Here is an 18,814-nt window from a genome sequence, read left to right on the forward strand (position 1 = left end):
TCAGTTTCCACATTTTGTTTTTATTGTGAATTTTTTTTCCTTCATTTTTTTGTAGTAGTTTACATCAAATTCCTCAGTGGGAGAGGGAGATATTGCACACAAATATCAGAAAAGCACTACATATTACTTCCACTTAAAACTAATCTCTACGGACATGACTGGATAGAATAGAACGATGCAGGATTATAAGACATAAATACCACACACACAGCTGCTGACGGACACATAAACAATCACCCGGAAGGAGAGCCAGTAGTGTGAATCGATTCCCAGCTGGTTATTTAAGACTGGTAGGAATGTGTACTGTACGACGGAAAGGTAAGACGTTCATGCATGTGTTTGAAAGTTGAAAGTTTTTGTTACTGTGTTTACTGTAAGTTGCAGTTCAGTGCTGTGTGAACTGCAATGGACTTAATGTGTCGTAGAGTTGAAGACTTAAATAGCAGTGGGATATCCATTTTCCAAGAATATTTGGAATTAAAAATGTCACAGACTTAAATATAAACAGTATTATAGTAGCTAGTTTGTGGTTAATGCAGGTCAAATATTCTAGACACAGCAATAATTGCTGCACAGTTTATCCTTTAAAGTAAAAAAGGATTACTGAAAATAATTTCAGTCCGGGTGTACAAATAAGTGTATGATCCCTCTTTATCAGCATAACTTAGGTCAGGATCGTATTTATTGTGACAGTCGCCTGTTTATTACAAGGATTGCGCTAGTGTTGAGTGGTGATGGTGTAGACTTTTCATTGCAGGCTTTTATGCAGAGGAGGCAGTATGAAAGCTGAAGGCAGCGCACTTTGAGATCCGCATGGTTAAACTAAGTACCGTCTCTATAACACTCCCAGCTGTATTCACCCTGCAACGTCTCTACCCTCTCAGAATATCTTTACAGAAATGCAAGGGGTGCTGACTGCAGGAAGCTCTTGTTCATTTCCTTACATGTCAGGAGAGAGGTAAAGAGAGCTTGCATGCCTTTTTCTTATTTTGAAGCAGGGTGGGTTGTGTGGCTATGACTTTTTTATTTTTTTTATTTTAGTAAACCTTGTTGCCAGGGTGTGCACACTTTCATCCCATTCAAAACATTTTTTCTTTTTCATTTTGTTTTTCCAAAACTTAAATATATTACACATAGCACGTGCGCATCCTGTTGCAAACCATTCACCCTGCCTGAAGTCTATTTATAATTATAGTACAGTTCTTAAAAAAATTCCAAGGAACCTTCCAAAAGATAAGAAATGATCTCAGTTAACAAACAAGTCACATTCAAGTAGGCCTTAAGTCAGCCTTTTAAAATCATTAGCTGTTTGTGTGTCTCTAAGGAATTGTAGTAATCCATACCTTCCAAGAAAATATATTTAAACTTTGATTACTCCAACCAATTGAAAAAGAAATGGAATTGAAATGCTCTTGGTCAACACCACATTTACTACCAAAGTGAAGTTTACATCCTAAAAATGAGCCCTGTTGACAGTCATAATGCAATAAGACCTAGTGTTGTGAAATATAGCCCGCGCTACAAGCTGATGCATGAATGAAAACATTAAGGAATATATTCAGAGGACAGTGAAGAATTAAAGTAAGCAATACTCTCGTCTCAGGTTTAAAGGCTAAAGTTAACTTAAGTGCAAAACATTTGCTTAGAGTAAACAATCCTAATTAGACAATGTAGACAAATCAAATGAGGTCACTATTTAGGAAGGCATCTACCTTCTAAAAACACAATCATACAGTTCTGGAAATACAGTGAACAGCCAAATAAAAACAAAAGTGCAAATGAACGTAGCTGCTGGATGGAACTTTATATTAAGCAAACCTTTCAAGCAAATGCCCATCACGCAGCCTTGAAATCTCAGGTTTGGGTTATTGTTCTTATACTCAAAAATGGGAATCACGCAGTTCATTTTAAAGTGATTCCGTTCCTTATCTTGAATATGGCAACAAGACAAATTCTTAACTAGACTTACAACTGTGTTTTGCCAATACAATCTGACACCTAGGTCTGGAGACCAGTTCTGGCTTAGCCTTGACACCAACCTTGACAGCATTAAAATACCACGATTCAAATTACATTCATTCTTTAAAAAAAAAAAAAAGAACTTCCTTACAAACAGAGCTGTACCGATTTTCCAAACGTTAAAATAATATCAAAACCAACAACTTACATATAATAGGAAACTCATCAACACTTTATCATCAGATTGCTTAAAAAACCAAAAAACATTTTCAAAGGTTTGAATTTTAAAACTTTCAGTATTGTTTTGTTCAGTGGGACAAATATTCCTTGAAAGAAAATCTTTGCGAATAAGATACGTTTTCACCGTTTCAAACAAAATACGTAGCTGAGAGGCTTGTTAGAAGGACATTGTGGCACCACACATAAAAACAGGCAGCCACACCTCTGCACTCTTTTCTAAACTGCTACATGGATGTTGCTACTGATCTTGTTTGTTTGGTTTTTGTCTATTTCATACACCTGCTGTTTCACATTAAAAAAATAAGTGCATCAACTGCCTCTTACATTCAAGTCCCTTTCTAAGCACATTTTACAGAATGTGTGCTCCCATATCCTCTGGTCTTTGCTTCAGGGTACTAGCCATTGCTCTGTTTTGTGGTTGTTAACGAACGTGCAGGTTTCTCAAGATTAAATTACATTATAGCACGGGAAGAACTAAGACAGTTTAAGTTGTTTCAGTGGGAGCGTGCCTTGGGTTACCTCTGCATATTAATTAAAACGTTGTCTAAAACATGATTCAAACTGCTGCACGTGCAGATTCAGCCCACCTCTTTATACATCCACTTGCGTGCCTGTCCCAACAGTCTGATGTTTTATCACCTGTAAGAAAGAGATACACTGTACATGGTTCTACAATTCAGTCAAATCACTTTCCATTGACTCTACATCATGTGACAGCAGCCTGAATCCTGTTTAAGGAATATGTGCCTTAGTTATTAAAAAATGAGTTAGTGACTTGCATCACCAGTTGTATGGTACAGTTTTTTCGTTTCTACCTGTTTCAAATCAATCTGAAAGTTTGTTTTTTGTTTTTGTTCTTTACATTGAAGGGTTCACTAAGGAAAGCAGACTCAATGCATGGCTTGGGGTTCCTGGGATTACAGCTCAATCTTGCAAGCAGAGAAAGATTCGTCTTGCATGACCACGGTGCTGCTGCTTGCTAACACCATGATGTTCAGGTCCTGCTGCTTCTCGTGAGTCTGCTGGTACCAGTCCCGCATCACCTCAGTGTCGTGGGTTGGGATGAGAGTAACCTGCAATATAAACAATAATGCTTTCAAACTGGTGGATGATAACAGTACAGAGAAGCCGTGCCTCTGCAATTGGTACTGCAGGGTTCATTTGAGTTCATACAATCTAATGTACTGTCTTTTCCATGTTGTACTTGAATCTGATTCTACAGCAACATCACAAGGGTTAAAGGGATGCTCCAGTACAAGAAGCAGCAATGAAAATGCACTGGCATGACCTTCCCAGCTCACATAAAGAACAACCCTAACCCAAGAGTGTGTTTTAACAAAAAGTTGTGGGTTTTTTTTACACATTTTTTGCACCCAAAAAACATTCTAGACTGCTGTTAAAAAGGCCAGCATCAGAAAAATTAATTGAATGTAGGGCTGTCAATTAAATGCAGTTACCTTCCGCTATGAATGTGTTCATTTTTTGGGAGCTTAATTTTTTTAACGCATGTTAAATCGCACTCCTGTACTCAAACTGAAGGACTTTTTGACAGTTCAATGGATAGAAAGAGGGTTACTTGTATCTACTGTCAAAGTGAGTTCCAGTATCACAGAAGTGCATCTAGTCTGCTGCACCACATGCATGTTAAACGTGCTTTCACTTCTCAAAATGCACTCTAGTAGTTTTTATGCTACAGACAACAACTGAAACGTGTCAGTTTCGACAAAGTACTCTTTTAGAAATTCAAACTTATGAATCAAGCTAGGTATGAAACTACAACCAGTGCTATTGGACAGCTACCGACTGCATACCTGTTAACATTGTAACTTTGTTTTATTTCATGATCACATTTATTTTTAAATGACACTATTTACAATTATGCAGGATGTAACTGTTACTGAATGTTTTGTTTTGTTTTGACAATTTCAATTTATTAATAAAAGAGAATTTTAAAGTATTCTTCTTCTTCTTCTTCTTCTTCTTCTTCTTCTTCTTATTATCTTATTATTATTATTTATTATTATTAAAACAGCAATGAAAAACATCAGTTTGAGTAAAGGAAACTGATCATTGTAACTAAAATGAGATGGATGCAGTAATTCCATCAATTAAATATGCGACTAAAACCAAGCATAACTGAGAATTTTTTAAATCTCAAAATGAATCGCGATACAAATTCGCTTGACAGCCCTAATTGATTACTAATGAAACATTAAATCATTAATTTTTATCATTAATAAAAATTAACAACTAACTATCAGTGCACATTAGTTTCTCTCATGTATTTCAATTGTTTCCAACATATAAAACTTCAAGCAGTAGGCATTTATTGATTTGAATGGGGGGTGGCTTTAAGATTCCCTGGTGTTTAAAAAAGTTTAGGTTCATGTTAGATAGGGGTTCTAGATTAGGTTTAATTTAATGAACTTTTAAAGTTATAAAATTTTGGACTGAAGCCGGCCATAGACCACGTTCGTGCATCGAGCTTTGAGCATTTTAAAATAAATAGCTTTCTATAAATTACCGCATATATGTCTATAAATAGGTCTTTTACATTTGCTTTTCGACTCCCTTTAAATGCAGCTGATACCTGTTAATCCATTTGTGTATCTCAGTCACAACTGAGAAACTCTTCAGTAGTAAAATTGGGTTAATTTACGCTTTTTTTTTTCTTCTGTGAAACCGCTAAATGGACTTTTTTCATTTTTACTTTTTCATTTAAATGCCAAAGGGACTCCTCCTTATTAATATAAATACAATTACTCATCATCTACTGATATCAGTTACTGTATATAAGTTTTAAGGTTACATTTTATGTAATGACTGCATGTTTTTCCCCCACTGCAGTCAACAGGGTTTTATTTATTTTATAGTCTTAGAGCAACACATGGCAGTAAAGAAGCTTCCATTAATATTCTTTACTGTGTAGATTATTTACACATTACCATCTGCAGCATGGGTCTCCAGCCCTGGTCCTGGAGAGCTACAGGATCTTGTGGTTTTCGGTTTAGCCAAGCTTAAAGTTACTTAAATGAACTAATTATTGGCTTAATTGGTCAAGATTAACATGTGTTCCAGATCTTTAGCCATTGAGGACACCTATAAAACCTGCAGGATTGGGGATCTCCAGGACCAGGGTTGGAGACCTCTGACCTACAGCTATGGCCAAAAATGTTGCATCACCCTGAATAATGTTCAGGTGCACTGGGTGTAAGATTTAGCTGGTGCATTGCATTAAGATTATTTTAGAAGTTTAGAATGTCATGTTTTGAAGCTTCAGGACTGTCTAGTGTGACTATGCAATATTGAATCTATCATGGTGTGTCATCACTGTGTCACGGACTTAAAAAAAGAGCATTGCTGTTGTCTTCTCGATTGGAACAACAGGACAGAACATGTTGTTATGAATAGAATAACTCCACACACACCTGCATGTTGTTACCCCACTGAGCCTTCCCCTCCAGCAGGGAATCCAGGACAGATCTGCTGGGTTCTTCAGCTGCCAAGTCGTTGCCACTTACAACATAATAAGAAGATCTCACTCTCTTGAAAAACTCAGCATCCACATTCTTGGCACTGCAGTGGTTTGGAATATATACCATGTCCATGTATACAGGGGGTCCAGGGGGAGCTGCTGCTCCACTGGAAGCTTTACTATTACCAGAACCTAGAACACAGATGAGTGGTTACAACAGGATCCAACACTACAGGTCATTGCCAAGCTGTGTCAGTACAATATACAGGGTCATTAATAGAAAAACACACCCCTTATAAAAATGTACCATAGTAAAAGCATAGCAAAGTGTAATAAAGTACAGTGAAAACTGGTGAAGTATAGGTAAGTATTGTAAACCCCAGAGAGGTATTATATGGAAAATCATATTAGAAAACCACGTAAACCATGGCAAATGCATATAATCTTGGGAAAAGCATGGGAAATGGCAAAATTACCATGGAAATGTACCGTTATTTATAAGGGTAGTACATTTAGAAAAACACTACATTTGTATCCGGCAGGATAAATAGTACAAATTATTGTGTGTTGTGCGGTTTCATAGAGATAGTACCAAATCTTCATTCTGTCCAATAAATAAAATGATAAATGCTATTTCAATATTAAAAGATACACTACCATCTCATGTTACTAGGCTTACCAGTGGTAGCACTTTTTGTACCCTTTGAAGCCGAGGTATTGGTAGCATTCTTAGCATCTTTTTCCTCAGCATGCTTTATATCAGAATTGGCACTTGACTTGGATCCTGTTGAGTCTTTCTTCTTTGGAGAAGCTACTTTTGAAACCTTATCTAATGTTTCCTTTGCAGCATTAGTCTTTGTGATGGCAGATGACGGTTTAGTCTTGCCATCGCTTTTCCTTGCTGGCGAGGAAGACTTGGTCTTAGTGCCCTGCTTTTTGGTCTTTGTCTTTTCTTTGATGTCTTTTTTCAAGGGCTTCCCTAGGTTCTGCTCAATAGGGATCGCTTCAGGGTCGACCATGCAGACATCAGGGTGAGGAGCGGAAGGAGCTGGGTCTCTGAGCGGGACTGGTGGGGGATCCATATGCCTGTATGTAAGAGTTTTGTCTGTAGGAAGAGTTTCAGACTCATCTTCTGAGTCTATGTTGGCATCTGCGGTAATGGAAGGGCATTCTTCAGTGCCTGGAGGCACATCCGAATCTGTCTGAGATGGGGCTGACTCGCTAATTGAAGTTGGTGGGGTTTCATCGCACTGCCTTGGATGAAGCTTTCCTCCAGATGGGGGCTGCCCTCCACCAGACTGTGTTAAAGGCTTGTCATCTTTTTGAGAGTTATCCTCATTAGCGAAGAACTCCAGGGGGCTGGGATTAATGAAGGAGGGAGACAGTTCTGTTTTAGGGTGCCTGTATTCACAAGAAGTGACCAAACACAAGTCAACATCATGTCGGGACTGTGGTGAGAGAGTCTTTTTGCATGAGTCTGCAGCTCTGAAGTCTTGCTTCCTGGACTCCTGCTCTGGAGAACATGAAGAAGTACACTTCTTTTCAAAGTCAGTTGAATATGATGAAAGCGGTGAGTATGCTGGCGATGCTGCTTTGTAACTAGCAGGAGACTTGTCTTGCTTTTGGGCAGGTTCCTCATCTTTAACTGAAAAACTTTTAGGAACTACTGAGCTTCCTAATAAAACTGATGAACCAGAAGAAAGTGGTGAGTAAGCAGGAGGAGAAACTTTGGGACTAACAGGAGACTTGTCTTGATATTCTGTAAGTTCCTCTGCTTCCATTGGTAAGCTTCCTGGAGCAACTGAGCTTCCTAAGAACAATGATGAATCAATGGAAAGAGGTGAGTATGCAGGGGGAGCTGCTTTTGGACTAACAGGAGACTGGTCTTGATGTTCAGTAAGTTCCTCTGCTTTAAGTGATGGGCTTCCTGCAGCCATTGAGCCTCCTAAGAACAAAGCTGATTCAGAGGACAGTGCTGAGTATGCAGGGGAAGCTACTTTGGGACTGACTGAAAACTTGTCCTGTTGTTGTGAAGGTTCTTCAACTTTAACTGGCAAACTGTGAGGTGTAATTGAGCTTTCCATAATAAATGACGAATCTGAAGAAAGTGGAGAGCATGCAGGAGATTCTGCTTTTGGGGTGGTAGGAGACTTCTGCATTTGTGAAGGTTCCTCTGCCTTAAAGCACATGCTTTCCGGTGCTTGTGAGCTTCCTAAGACTAATGGCGAATAAGACGATAGTGGCGAGCATGCTGGCGATGCTGCTTTGGAACTAGCCGGAGACTTGTCTTGTTTTTGGGTAGGTTCATCACCTTTAATTGAAACACTTTTAGGATCTACAGAGCTTCCTAATAAAAATGATGAACCAGAAGAAAGTGGTGAGTAAGCAGGAGGAGAAACTTTGGGACTAACAGGAGACTTGTCTTGATATTCTGTAAGTTCTTCTGCTTTCATTGGTAAGCTTCTTGGGGCATCTGAACTTCCTAAGAACAATGAAGAATCAGTGGAAAGTGGTGAGTATGCAGGGGGAGCTGCTTTAGGACTACCAGGAGACTGGTCTTGATGTTCGGTAAGTTCCTCTGCTTTAAGTGATGGGCTTCCTGCAGCCATTGAGCCTCCTAAGAACAATGCCGATTCAGAGGACAGTGCTGAGTATGCAGGGGAAGCTACTTTGGGACTGAATGAAAACTTGTCCTGTTGTTGTGAAGGTTCTTCAACTTTAACTGGCAAACTTTGAGGTGTAATTGAGCTTTCCATAATAAATGACGAATCTGAAGAAAGTGGAGAGCATGCAGGAGATTCTGCTTTTGGGGTGGTAGGAGACTTCTCCTGCATTTGTGAAGGTTCCTCTGCCTTATAGGGGATACTTTCCGGTATTATTGAGCTTCCTAAGATTAATGATGAATCAGAGGAATGTGGTGAGTGGGTAGGGGAAGCTGCTCTGGGTGTAACAGGCGACTCTCTGTCCTGCTGCTGTAAAGTTTCCTCAAACATATGTGTCAAACTCTCTGGGGCTAGTGAACCACCACTGACAAATGATGAAAGAGCACATGGTTCTGTTACTTGTAATGGAGAGTGAGCAGGTGGGGTGGGCAAACGAGACTCTTTTGGAGATGTTGAAGCTACATGTGGAGAACCTTCTCCCTGGAAAAGTATGGGTTTCTCAACTGGCGGCATGGATTGATCTGCAAATTTGGTATATGGCATTTCAGAAGGACTGTATTCAATTTCAGTGGGTCCATTCTCAGTGATGTGAAGGAGGTTTGCACTGACTGCTGGATGTTCAGGGGACTGTTTGCTGAAGTCTAAAGCTGAAGAATGATCAGGAGACTCCTGACCAAATTCTACTGACATGGTGGACTGCTCTGGGGACTGTAAGTCCTGTATAGGGGCTCTGCATTTTGTTATTTTAGGTGAGAAATCTGGAGAAATTGACATTGGTCTTGGGCACTCTTCTTTAGATGGAGACATCTCTGTATCCTGGAATGCTGTGGGTGTCTGTACTACAGATACAGACAAAGAGTCATCTACTTCAGTTGAATGTGGGGAGCCCACTTCAGCATGGAGCGAATGAGAGACATCATCTGCTGTGGGTTCAGGGAATGAGCTTGTAGCGAGAGAGGCAGTTGACGTGGAGGCCACTCCTTCGATATGAGAAAATGTGTCCTCTGCTACAACCTCGTCAGCTGGAGTGGCTGATTTGTCTGATGCTGTTCCTTCGGAAATTGACATTTTACTCTCCTCTTTGAAATAACCAAACTGGTTAGCATCAACTGAAATGGGTGATAGATCAGTAGATTTAATTTCCTGAAAAGGTTCCAAGCTTTTGCTTTTAGCAGATGCACTATCCTGCAGTTTATTCTCTGGGCTGAAAATGTCTTTGCCAGGTTCCAAATCCAGACAAGCTGCTTCTTGCTTTTCCTGTAAAACACAAACTGAACTCACTGAAGAATAGTCGACAAAGGGATTTAAGCTACTGGGTGACTTATTGTTACCATGCTTGACATCTAATGACGGTTCAGAAATGTCAAAGGGTGACTTCGCATCAACATTTGGTGACCCTTCTGTTGGAGATCCAGATCCCAGTGGAGGTGGACTACGAAGAGGAGACAAGACCTTTTCAACGGGGAACTCAGAATCAGGTACAGGTTCATCCATTGGACTAACTCTGTTGTTTGAAGGTTCACCTTTTTCATCAGTTACTTCGACTATAAATGGACCTGGGGTCTTTCCAGCAGTGGGCACAGAGCTTGTCGTTTCATCCACAGGTGACTGGTAATAGGGTGTGTGACCTGCACTTCCAGGAACAGATTGTGTAGGAGAAGCAACTTCTATGGTCTTGTCATCTGGACTGGCAGAGTGATCCATCGCATCACTGGTGACTTCAGAAAGGGTGGTTCCCAGTTCAATTGGTGCTGCAATTGCAGTTGGAGTCAAATCAAAGTTTACACTACGCTCACTTGTAGGTGTTTTTGCTTGAGGTGAGAGAGGAGCGGGACTAGATCTTGTGTCGAGAAACAACTTATCCCGAGTATCCAGGTGTAACCCATATTCACTTTCGTTTTCTTTGGGAGTAAGGATTTCACTAGGCAGTGTTTTGCAGACTTTGTCTTCCTCCATTGATGAAGGTGGTGATATTGTAGAGGCTGAATGATGATAAACATTACCTTCAGTGGCTTCGCTCTTCGAATGATCTGACGAGTATTCATTAAAGCTATCAGGAAGAGGAGAGAGTTTGGTTCTGTCATGCTCACTGGAGTACGCTGTCATTCCAAACTTCACACACTCCTGAGAAGGAGACTCGGTTTCCTCATTGGTGGTCTCGTCACTCATAACATCTCTTGGTGTTGACATTTCATCTATTGGTGTGGGCTCACTGGAAATCTCAATTATAGATTGTGTATAACCTGAAGTTGCTGTGAATTCTTCAGGTGGTTCTTCGCGATTCTCTTCATCAGACACTGTGGCTTCACTTTCAGAACCAGCTGGTAGAGTTTCATCATGAATAGATGCATGCTCAATGACAGGGGACTGAGGTGCAGGCATTTTGGGTGGAGTTGTAGTAGGCAAACTGTGTTTTTCCTTTGTTTCCTCAATCTCAAAATCTCTTGTGTCTTGTTCAGCTTCATCTACATCCCTTTCTTCTTTAATATCTTTATCTTCATCCTCTTCTGCCTCCTCTTCCTCAGATTCTTCCCCTTCCTTTACAAGTGTTTCTTCTAAATCTTCCTCTGCTTGATCCTCTCCTGATTCAGAATCCCTGGATTTTCCCTTTTCCAACACATGTTCAGGTTTGGCTTGTTCATCTGCTTCAGCAAGATCTTCTGCTTCTGTATCAACTAATTCTCCCTTCATCACATTATCATGCTTGTCCTCTGTCCTTTCTTCCACAACTTCCTCCTGTTCTTCTACCTCCTCAGTCTCTGCTGTTTCTTCATAGTCTCCAGCTTCTGACGATTCTTCAAAACCAGTGCCCTCATCTTCAAACTTCTCATTGATGTCATCATTGATGTTCTCTCGGGACTCCAGTTCATCGGGGGTCTGTCCGCACTCCCCCTCAACTTCTGTGGTTGTTATCCCTTCATCAGGAGATTCAACAGGCTCCTCAGATTCTTTGATGACCATTATTTCCTCATGTTGCACCATGACAGCTTCTTCATCTTCTGCTGGTTGCTCTTGCGGTGGCGTGCTCTCTACATCTTCTGTTATTTGTTCTGCTTTGAGTTCTTCAAAGTCTTTAGTGAGATCCTCAGGTGTAGACATAAGTGACCGTTCAGCTTCAAGAGCCTCCACTGTGGCTGTCACAGCTGCTACACTAGCCATCGCCCCGGCTGCTGCAGCGACAACAAGTTTGGACTCACTGGGCTTGTTGCCTTTCTTGGTACTCTTGATCTTTCCCTTCTCTTTGGTTTTTCCTGGGCTTCCTAGATCCTTCCTTGATGACTCTTCTTTCTTTTGGACTTTTGGTTTTGGCACAGGCTTTTTGCCATCAGCCTGAGGTGTGGCAGTTTTCTTCATGTCTTTCGGGGCTTTCTTCATGTCCTTTTTAAGGTCTTTGTCTTCTTTTTTCAATTCTTTCTTCTCTTCTTTTGGAACCTCCTTCTTTGGTGTTTCCTTCTTCACCTCTTTCTTTACTTCCTTTTTCACTTCCTTTTTCTGGTCTTTTTTCAACTCCTTTATTTCTTCCTTTTTAGCCTTCTCTTCCTTTTTAATTTCTTTCTTAGCTGCCTCCTTCTTTACTTCTTTTTTCTTTTCTTCAGATTTCTGGGCCTTGGCCTCCTTTTTAACTACTCTTTCCTTTACCACTTTTGGTTTTATGTCAGCCTTGTGCTTGTCTGGGGTTTCTGTTTGAAGTGGTTGGTCTGATTTTGACTTGGCCTCTTTCTCTGTCACCAGTGGCTTTGGTTTTTCTTTTTTCACGGTTGTTTTTACCTTTTTCTCTGTTGTTTGGGTCTTTTCTTGTGTGTCTACTTTTGCTGCCTCTGACGGCTCTTCTTTTGATTCTTTCCTAACTCCTCTGCTTGATGATGGTCTGGATGCTGATTTTAGGCTTTCAATACTGTCCGTCTTGTGTTTCAGCTTAGCCTGTTTCAGACCTGGCGCAGCGATGTTTGCAGTTAGCTCTTTCTGGCTGACCACTGGCTGCTTTAGGAAGTCCAGATGCTTAAGTTTTTCCAAGCCTTCTAGTATACTGTGTTGAGATGCATTGCCTGGAAACAAAACACGTACTATCTTTTCAGTGGGGTTAGCTGGATGCCATACAATCAACGATGAAATTGAGGTTAAGTAAGAGACTGGAATTTCAGATTCTTTGCCGCTTGGGAGCAAGACAGAGGCTTTGTCTTTGCTGCTGCCAGTCCACTGCTTCATAAAATACTGAAGCTCCTTGCTGTTTTTAACTGGGTTTAGCACATACATTTCTAATCGCCCCACTCCCATTTTCTGAAAGAGAATGATAGGATCTATAGCATTTCCGACACCTCTGTTAAGTGGTTCTGGTTTTAAAGATAATTTATTCAAGTATTGCAGTGTAAGACTAGCCTCCTCGATGCTTCTTCTGACCCTAAGATTCGGCTCTGGGTTCCTCAGGTCCTCGGGAACATTTAGAAACACCACTCCCAGGTCGGGGGAGATGAGATTTTTCATCCAGTCACTATTGGCAGTAGATCCCTGTGACTGCTCTTCCTCTAGTTCTGCTACTTTCCGCTGTAGCATGCTGTTGATTCCAGGAAGGTTGTCGTCTCCAATGTGTGTCAGAAGTATAGAGTCCACTCTATCCAGGTGTCTCACAAGCTTCCAGAAACAGGACTTGCGATCTGACCCTCCATTAATGAGCATGTTGAAGCCGTTGACCGCAAACAGGGCCGAGTCTCCTCTCCCACCAGGGAAAATATAGCAGCATGGCTTTGAGAGCTTTAAAAAGCCCCCTGAGGTTGGTGGTTCTAGGATGTCGAATGGAGATGAAATCTCTACAGACTCTGAGAGGTATTCTGTAAACTCTGAAAGTCCTTCCATTTCAGGCAGTATTGAGGATGAGTTGAGCTTCATGTTGATGAAGTCCTGCAGATTGTGTTTGTCCAGGTTTGAGTTCTTCCAATCCCCCTCCTCAGGGCAGAACAGGGTTAGGCTTGCTTTGTTGGCAGGATGTATGGTGCTAAGCAATTCACCAATCTGTTGAGGAAGGCGAAAGATTAAGGTGATTATTATATTTCATTAAAAATGGATTGATTGGAAGCCTGTTGGAAAATCACTTGCAAACAAAGCTGAAACTGACCTTTAACACGGTCCAGAATAAAAGATTAAGCTCTGAATCTTTGCCGATGAAACTAGCGCTAGTCAGGTCAGTAATTATTACTAAACTTTAATTTACTTAAGCAAAACCCTAGAAGAAATATTAGGGACGTTACTGAGGGTCTCGGCAGGCAGCAGGTTTAAGATCATTCTTGCAAAGCGGTCTGGCTCTGCTATTTCACTTCCTTCAATCAAACCTGTATGAATAACACTGTATCTAGAGAAAGCAGTATCCTTGATCAATAACCAATACAACTCATGCAAAATGCCATGATTTGTTTTACTTGCCAACCTTTATTTGCAGTTGTCATCATATATTCCTCCTTAATGATTTTAAAACAGGTAAGGCAAGTCAAGAGATAAGAGGATGCTGCTGTTAATTTGCTTTATGAATGTCATTTAAAATTCCTCCTCATGTATTACATGACATATGATTTTATTTTTTTAATAAACAGTACTGCTTTTCTGAGGATATACTACAAACACACAATTGGAGATCTGCTTCCTAAATAACGAGGTAAGGTTCATCATAAAAAGCATATTTGATCCTCAGTTCAGTTTTTACACCTCACCTCCTGATCAGTAAAGATGTCTATAAAGTTCAGAAAGGAGAATGATCCAGACTGCAGAATGAGTTCCCCTGTGTTTTCAAAGCACTGTCCTGACAGAACCAGTAGTTTGTGTCTAGCAGTGTCTGTGATCATCAATCGCACCTAAACAGAAAAGGAAATCAAACACAAATGTCTGAATTAATCCAACTTTTGTAATTCTCTTTTTAATTGGAAGGGCTTTCTATGCAAGAAGCAAGGAAACTTGACAGAATATTTCATGAAGCAAAACACATTAACAAAAAAGCATTTTAAAGCCTTAATTGGCTGAAAGCTAATTTAAACAAACCCTCAGATATATCAATAGATGAAAAGCACAGACAGTGCCAAGGTGGGGATTTGCATAGGCGGACTGCATGGAAAAATACATAACAAAATGAAAGGGAGAGGGGAAAGTATCATTTGATTGTTAATTTGTTAAGGACATGAGTGTCATTTGGGAGGGGGGGGGGGGGGGGAGGGGCGAGTCGGTCCCCTGCCAAGCTCACCAGGGGGACCCTCAAATGGCAGTTTCTGTGAGAAGTTAAAAGACTTAAAGGAAAGTGCTCATGCTTTGGGACATCGAAAGTGCAGCAACTGGACTGACAATGTAACGTTGTTGAATGAAACATTCTCTTTTTTTCTTGCCAAAAGCTGCAATGATACTAAGTAATATGTTTTAAAATTGTTCTGCCTAAAAAAACGTCATAGCAACAGCCTCTCCCAAGTTATCGCGATAAAAATATTATTTCTGTAAAGTGTGTGTTCTGTTTTCTGGTAATTGTGTACTAAGTAAGCTACAGTAAAAAAGAAAATTAGCTAAAATCATATACCGGTAGTTTTAATTAAACATATATGCTTTTACTATTTTCACATTGTACAGTATTGTGTAAAATGCAGCAGCATGGTTTATTTTGCGTTACCATTAGGCTAAAATAAAAAGAAAGTGTGCTATAGGTATTCATTTGATTTGTGTGTAAGGCCTACTGTACAGATTTATTACATTTTTTTTTTTTTAAATCAGATAACTCAAGTCTCCAGACATGTCCGGTTTAACGAGGGACTACTGATTATGAAAACTTTTTTGATAGAAAAATATTTTATTGGGGGTGAGGGGAGCACAAAAACCTGGCACCGCCCTGATAATAGCCAGTGCCATGTTAATTAATTAAGAAGTTACTGAGTCGAAGAGGGGAACAAAAAGCTAAACTTGCACCACCGGTAGATTGTATTCTCTTTTTGAGCTTTTTGATGCATTCTTTGCTCCCCCCCCCCAACCAAAAGTTTTTTGTGAAGCAACGCCCTTGGTTAAGATCCCACTGTTTTTTAAAATGTTTTATTTCTTTGTTTGTCTTTAGTCATTAACCACAGCAGAAGCATAGAAACAAAAATAATATTAATACTTAGCAATTTGATTTGAGTCATGCATGAAACTGCACTGCAGTCAATGTAAATGTTTAAGTATAAAATGACTTGTAAGTGTTATGAGGCCTGTCTCTCACCGCATCAGTGAAGAGAACATATAAATGTACAGGTAGATGTTTTTAACAAAAGAGGCTTATCCAGTTTGCAGACCCCGGTTTGAGAACCACTGAACTGCTGAGCATGCTGTCAATGTGAGTCACTTCCCTTGCTTACTAGGGTGTGAAAATCAAAGAGGAGCAGCACTACCCTGGTGGTTCCTTCAAATGAACCTCTGATTCAGCTCTGAATAAAGAAGCTGCCTCTGGTCACGTCACTGCTATGTTCTACAGAAGACAAGAGGCTGATTTCAGAATAACTGAGTTAAAACCATGCATTTCATTTCAATGGGAAGGGTTGTGTTCATTTGTTTTCTGCTGAACTCCACTGATAGAAGGGGTCATCAATCTAATGAGTGTCTCATAAATTACAATTGCATTACATCCATTACAGGATCAGCTGCCTTTTCTACTCATTGCTAGCAGCAGCTGTTCTGGGCTGTCAACCAAACACATCTACGTCTATAAACCTGCACTGCTGTATTATGAGAAGAGGAAGCTCCACCCTTGTGTTACTGTGCCTTCCATTCTGATTTCAGAATCGTCATTTCATGCGTAGAGAATACATGATGGCTTTAAGTGGCTCACACAGAATTATGCGAGTGGATTCTCGCTTCCTGTCAATGAAACAGAACTGAAGAGTCGGTATTGCAGTATTAACACCAATATTACATGATTGTTTGTTGATTTTGGTGTAATAGGGATACCCATAAGGCAGGGCAAGTGAGCGCCGCAATAAAGTAATGGCTGACAGAGGACAGACTGACCATCACAGGGATAAAGTTTAGACAAGGCTATTTTTTTTTTTTTCTCACAGATCGATTAAAAAGGAAAATAAGCTCTGGCTTGTACATTGAGGTTCCCCCAGAATGGAATTTTTATACCTGAACAAAATGAATTATTAACCTGACAGATCCTGACACTAAAGTTGTGTAGCTGTTATAAAGGAAATTCATTGTTTTAAGAGAGATATTAAATTCAAGCATACTAAAATGTCAAGCTTCTGATGTTTTATCTATTAATAAGCAGATGTAATAAAACAATATTTCAAATAACCTACCAAAATATTTGATTTTGTTCAGATAAACACAACAGCTGGCACTGTATAACTATTACAGTTTGTAATTGTTTTCAACATCAATAGATTGTAAAGACATGTTCCTGATGTTTCTGTGGAAGGCGTTCCATGAGCATCCAATGCGTGTGGTATTTACCATGAAAGTGATTGACCCTATCAAAACAATCCCATAACCCTTACAGGACATGCACTTCTGTTCATTGTTCTGGTCTCAAATGCCTGGTTTTGAAAGAACCACATGTCATAGTAAACGTGTATTTTTTATTTGTAAAACACGGTATCCAGTACTTCATTTGCTTTAAGAAATCTCGGCGAGCCATGCTTCCAGTTAATGTTGCACTTGCTTGACCATTTCAAACATGGAGAAATCATCCCCAGCCTTTCAATGGCTTCTGTCCTGACATTAACCAATTAGCTGCTTCCCCTGTTAACAGACAGGCAGTAAGATGTTTTGACACAGAAGGCACTACTGAGGTGAAATGACCCAGGAAGTGCAAACAGATAACCTGAGGATAAAGCATACAAACTGAGAGCTTTGTTTAACACAAAGTAAAAATAAATGGTTTAAAATAAATAAATAAATAAATAAAACACTTTTGATATAATATGTGTCTCTCTCAAAACTGAACATCTGACACCTCTTTAGCTAATGGAAGCGTAAATCAGTTAAGATTCATGAAATTAGCTACAATTACTTTAGTTTACCATTAGCCTGATCCCACAGTGAATAAACAGCTTTAATTGTTAAAAGTACTAAAACTGTTCTATTAAACACACTTGATTGAATATAACATCTGAGTTCACAAGTGAATTTACCTCTGTGCTGACAGCTTCATCTGATGGGTTCATGAGAACCACTGTTTCCAGGACATTGCTTTTGTGGTGCAGGATTTTCTGACCTGGGAAATTGATAGACAGTAAAGGTTAGCATACGGAAGAGTCTTTTATATTGATCATTTCTGTTTTACAAAAAAAAAAAAAAAAAACCTTTGCACGTTATATACTGTATATACTGGATGTACTTTTTAAACAAATAACTGCTTCTTTGATGGCTGTCTCAGACTTAAATGACATGACTATACATGTGTAACTGTGTGGTGCGTCAAGGTTTGACTGAAACTTTAACAGTCCTGAATCAAGCACCTGCACCTTATCATGTATAGAGGTCACTATACCGTATAGCTTAGTTTCCATTATATCTTCTACAGTGTACCACCCATTATAGCTACAGTACAGACTAGAGTAAGACTAGAACTGCAATAGAACACATTACAGATAATAATGAAAAAGAAGAACCCTTTTGGGTATTACTATGCTGTGAGGGTCATGAGGCTCAGCAGCGAGGATGCTGCACTGTCCATCACTGCTGTTTCACTCAGCGATTCAATGCAAACTCGACTGTCAGCAGGGTGAAGCCCCAGGAGTCCTCACATACATTGCTCTGGTGGTGCACAGCCAGTTACTAGCTTCCTAATGGAGGCTGCCCAGCCAGCTGCTACTCCATGAAATAGCTGAGCAGGAGAAACGCAAGCTTCACATTAGCTTTTAATCTTTGGTTAACTCTTTCATCTGCCACACCACCTTCTACATTTAAATGCCATGTGTTCTTACTGGAATTACACAGCAAGGTACCCCTGTACCCCTGTCTCTTACTTTCTCCTGACTGGAGATGAACACATCAACCTTGTATGGAACAACTACATTGATACCTGGAAAAAAATCTTTACAGTATGTAATATCAACACACAATTGTCATATACGGAAAGAGATCTTTGAGTTTTGTGTGCTGGGAGACTGGCCTACATACAGATAATAAACATAAAAAGGTTTACTTTCACTGTAGTATGGTTATTTCTGTCCTGATTCCAATTTTACTCTTCCTCTGTTTTCAAATGAAAATTCGTTTGAGAGTCTCTGAATTAGTAATCACTGTGCTCTGTGCTAGTAGTGCTCTTGTGCTCCCATGTTTCATTTAGAAACAGCTTCGCATTCACTATTGTAAAAAGTCCTCTAAGATTTGGACCACCAAGGCCAGCTCAAGATCTAAAGGTGTCATGAGATATTGGAATCTGTAATGCATCCCTCGGAGCCTGTCAGAAAATACAACTGGATTTGAATTGGCTCAAAGAGGTGAAGGCCTGTGTATTATTTCAGGATATTTACTC

The 18,814-nt window shown here is 39.9% G+C and overlaps 1 protein-coding gene across 1 annotated transcript in view; it reads right to left on the reverse strand.

Annotated features, from left to right (window-relative positions):
- LOC121305594 (microtubule-associated protein 1B-like) overlaps positions 1 to 18,814 on the reverse strand; it is a 53,799-nt gene continuing 34,985 nt past the window's right edge. The window contains exons 3-7 of the mRNA XM_041237287.1: positions 17,466 to 17,548; positions 14,037 to 14,177; positions 6,354 to 13,344; positions 5,628 to 5,866; positions 1 to 3,272 (exon numbers count right to left, since the gene is read on the reverse strand). Of these exons, the coding sequence (XP_041093221.1) occupies positions 3,117 to 3,272; positions 5,628 to 5,866; positions 6,354 to 13,344; positions 14,037 to 14,177; positions 17,466 to 17,548 (7,610 nt within the window). The 3' untranslated portion in view covers positions 1 to 3,116. The remainder of the gene's footprint in view (positions 3,273 to 5,627; positions 5,867 to 6,353; positions 13,345 to 14,036; positions 14,178 to 17,465; positions 17,549 to 18,814) is intronic.

The sequence above is a fragment of the Polyodon spathula genome, chromosome 2 (genome assembly GCF_017654505.1).
Source record: "Polyodon spathula isolate WHYD16114869_AA chromosome 2, ASM1765450v1, whole genome shotgun sequence".
NCBI lineage: Eukaryota > Metazoa > Chordata > Actinopteri > Acipenseriformes > Polyodontidae > Polyodon > Polyodon spathula.